Source organism: Fusarium tjaetaba (assembly GCF_013396195.1).
Source record: "Fusarium tjaetaba strain NRRL 66243 chromosome Unknown NRRL66243_c0000254, whole genome shotgun sequence".
Taxonomy (NCBI): Eukaryota; Fungi; Ascomycota; class Sordariomycetes; order Hypocreales; family Nectriaceae; genus Fusarium; species Fusarium tjaetaba.
The window spans coordinates 3,119-5,639 of NW_023501450.1; the positions used below are offsets into that span (position 1 = coordinate 3,119).

Below are 2,521 nucleotides of genomic sequence, written 5' to 3' on the forward strand. Positions count from 1 at the left end.
GACATTCTTGGGGGGGATGATTGGTGATTGATGGGGAGATGCAGGTACGTGTTGGATATCACAGGATTTATCGGTTCTTGGCTCTTTTTCAGCTGAGGATTGTTGACAGGCATTGTCAAATGAATCGAGTGTAGCAGTGCATTAACTGAGAGGCGATTGATTGGGGTTGAGGCTGTTTCTGTCGACGTCAAATGCAGCTTCGGCCGCTTCGATCGGAAGATGAGAAGAATCTGGTTTATACACAAGCTGATGATGATCGAGTCTCGAGACGGACCAAGTCTTTGAGCGGGCTATGTTGTGCATAACAATTGACCTTGATGCAGAACGACCTCAATTGGGCCGCCAACAAATAGTGAAAAGACAATGACCTCACAGGAGCACCAATAAACTTCAGCGGTTGATCAATTCACAATGTTCATTGAACCAAAATTAAACAAATAGCCCTAGGCTAGATCAATTACCATATTACGACATTACATACAACTTTTAAATACTTTTGACTTTTCTAAGCAGATGCGGAAGATCGCTCAGTAGCAGCACCAGGCTTCTCATCCTCAACCAAGTTCTGCTGGTCGGTGAGCTTGGGGTTACGCAAGCACAGCGAGAACGCGATAAGAGGAACACAAAGACAGATACCAGTGATGACAAGCAGGCGCTGAACATGCTTGTACGCATCAATCATGGCATCGCGCTCGGGCGAACCAACAGGGAAGTCGATAATGGCAGACAGAGGCTGAGTGTAGGCGTACACGGCGAGGGTCTCGTTTCCAAAGCTGGAGAAGCTCTGGGCAAGTCGCACGGGGAGGACCTGGGTCCAGATGGCGCCGGAGACGGCATTTCCACAGGCCGAGCCGATCTGGTACACCGCGAGGTACAGACCCGTCATGACGGCGAGTCGCTCGTGGGTAACGTAGGCTTGGAGCGAGGCCTGGGCGGGGTAGGGAAACATACCGCCCGCGATACCGAGGAGGATCTGTGCGCCGATGACGCCGGATTTGTTGTCGGAGCTGGGGTTGCCGCGGTATCGAATGAGGAGACCGAATGCGACGAGGAAGAGACATGTTCCTGATACGATGAAGACCTTGAAGCGGCGCACTTTATACACGATAAGACCGAGAATTGTGCCGGTGATGACACTTGCGAAGGAGTAGAGGGATGTGACACGTGTAGCGGCCTTGACGCTGAAGTTGAAGGAGACTTGCAGAACGGTGTAGAGGTAGTCGCCCTGCATGTACCATGCAAAGTTGAGCATGCATGCGATTCCCATGGGTGCCCAGACGGAGCGGTCCTTCATGTGTTGGAGGGGCACAAGGGGATGAGGAGCGCGGAGCTCCCACACGACGAAGACGGGAATGCAGACGAAGCCGATGACGAGGGGGGCTACGACCTGAGGGTCCGACCACTTGCTCTCGAAACCTCCTGCGATGGTGAGAGGGACCAGGAGCAGGGCGAAGACGGCGATGAGGAGGATTACGCCGACGACGTCGAGAAGCCAAAAGAGCTCGACGGTGAGTTTGTTGAAGCCGAGCTGTTGGAAGGAGGAGCGGTAGCCGACGAGGTGGCCGGCCTTCTTGGCGCGGCGTCCAACGACGAGAAGACTGATGATGAGGGGGAGAGAGCAGACGGGGTAGATGATGCACCACATGCCGATTCCCCATCGCCAGGTTGTAGCTCCAAGGACTGCTTCTGTGACATCGCCGCTGACCCATGTGTTGATGATGAAGGGCAGAGCGGGGATGTAACTGAAGAACAAACGCGATCGCACAGACGTGATATCTCCAATGATGACTTCCACGAGTAGAAGAATCATGGTATATCCAATCTGGTAAATAACCGCACCAGCAGAATACGTATCCAGATTCGTCGCCGCGGCCTCAATGACAGTTCCAATGGTATAAAAGAACACAGAAATACAAATAAGCTCCACACGACCAAACACATCAGCGATCTTTCCAGCCGTGGGCTGCGCAGCAGCAGCGATGACGGCGCGGAGGGTGTTCACAGACGATTGGAGCGAGTGTTCCTGGAAGCTGTTGAGCGCAGAGGGCTGGTAGGCGTAGCGCACGGTGCCGTCGAGGCCGTAGGCGTAGGCGATGAGGAAGACGCCGAAGAAGATGACGATGCGGTCGGCGAGGGTGATTACTTCGGACATGGCCTTGATGCGCTGGACACCGGGGGACGTGATGTCCCGGACGGCGTCGGCGGCTGAAGGGGGTACTTCATGGCCGTGGTCGTTGTCGGGGGATTTCTCTGGGGAGGAGGACATGATGGATGATTCTGAGCCTCAAGAGGAGTTCATGCACGGAGAAAAAGCATGCGAGAGAAAGCATGGTGGAGGGGGGAGGATGGAAGGTTTATTATGTAGCATTGGAGGTAGATCCACAAAGATTGATTAGATAACTTTAACGTGCCGAGTGAAGAACTTTTCGGAGGATCTGATAGGGAGTGGAGGGGGGCGTCATGCGAGTTTGGGAGTCTACTGATGCGCTATATTAGTGTCGTCCATAGCGTGCAGCAACGG

The 2,521-nt window shown here is 53.8% G+C and overlaps 1 protein-coding gene across 1 annotated transcript; it reads right to left on the bottom strand.

The window, feature by feature from the left end:
* Window positions 1-505: 505 nt before the first annotated feature.
* Window positions 506-2,266, bottom strand: FTJAE_10746 (siderophore iron transporter 1; the record flags this gene model as incomplete). Its single annotated transcript, XM_037343618.1, has 1 exon — window positions 506-2,266. One exon carries the CDS (start codon window positions 2,264-2,266, stop codon window positions 506-508), a length of 1,761 nt encoding a protein of 586 aa, XP_037202149.1.
* Between the last annotated feature and the right edge of the window lie 255 nt (window positions 2,267-2,521).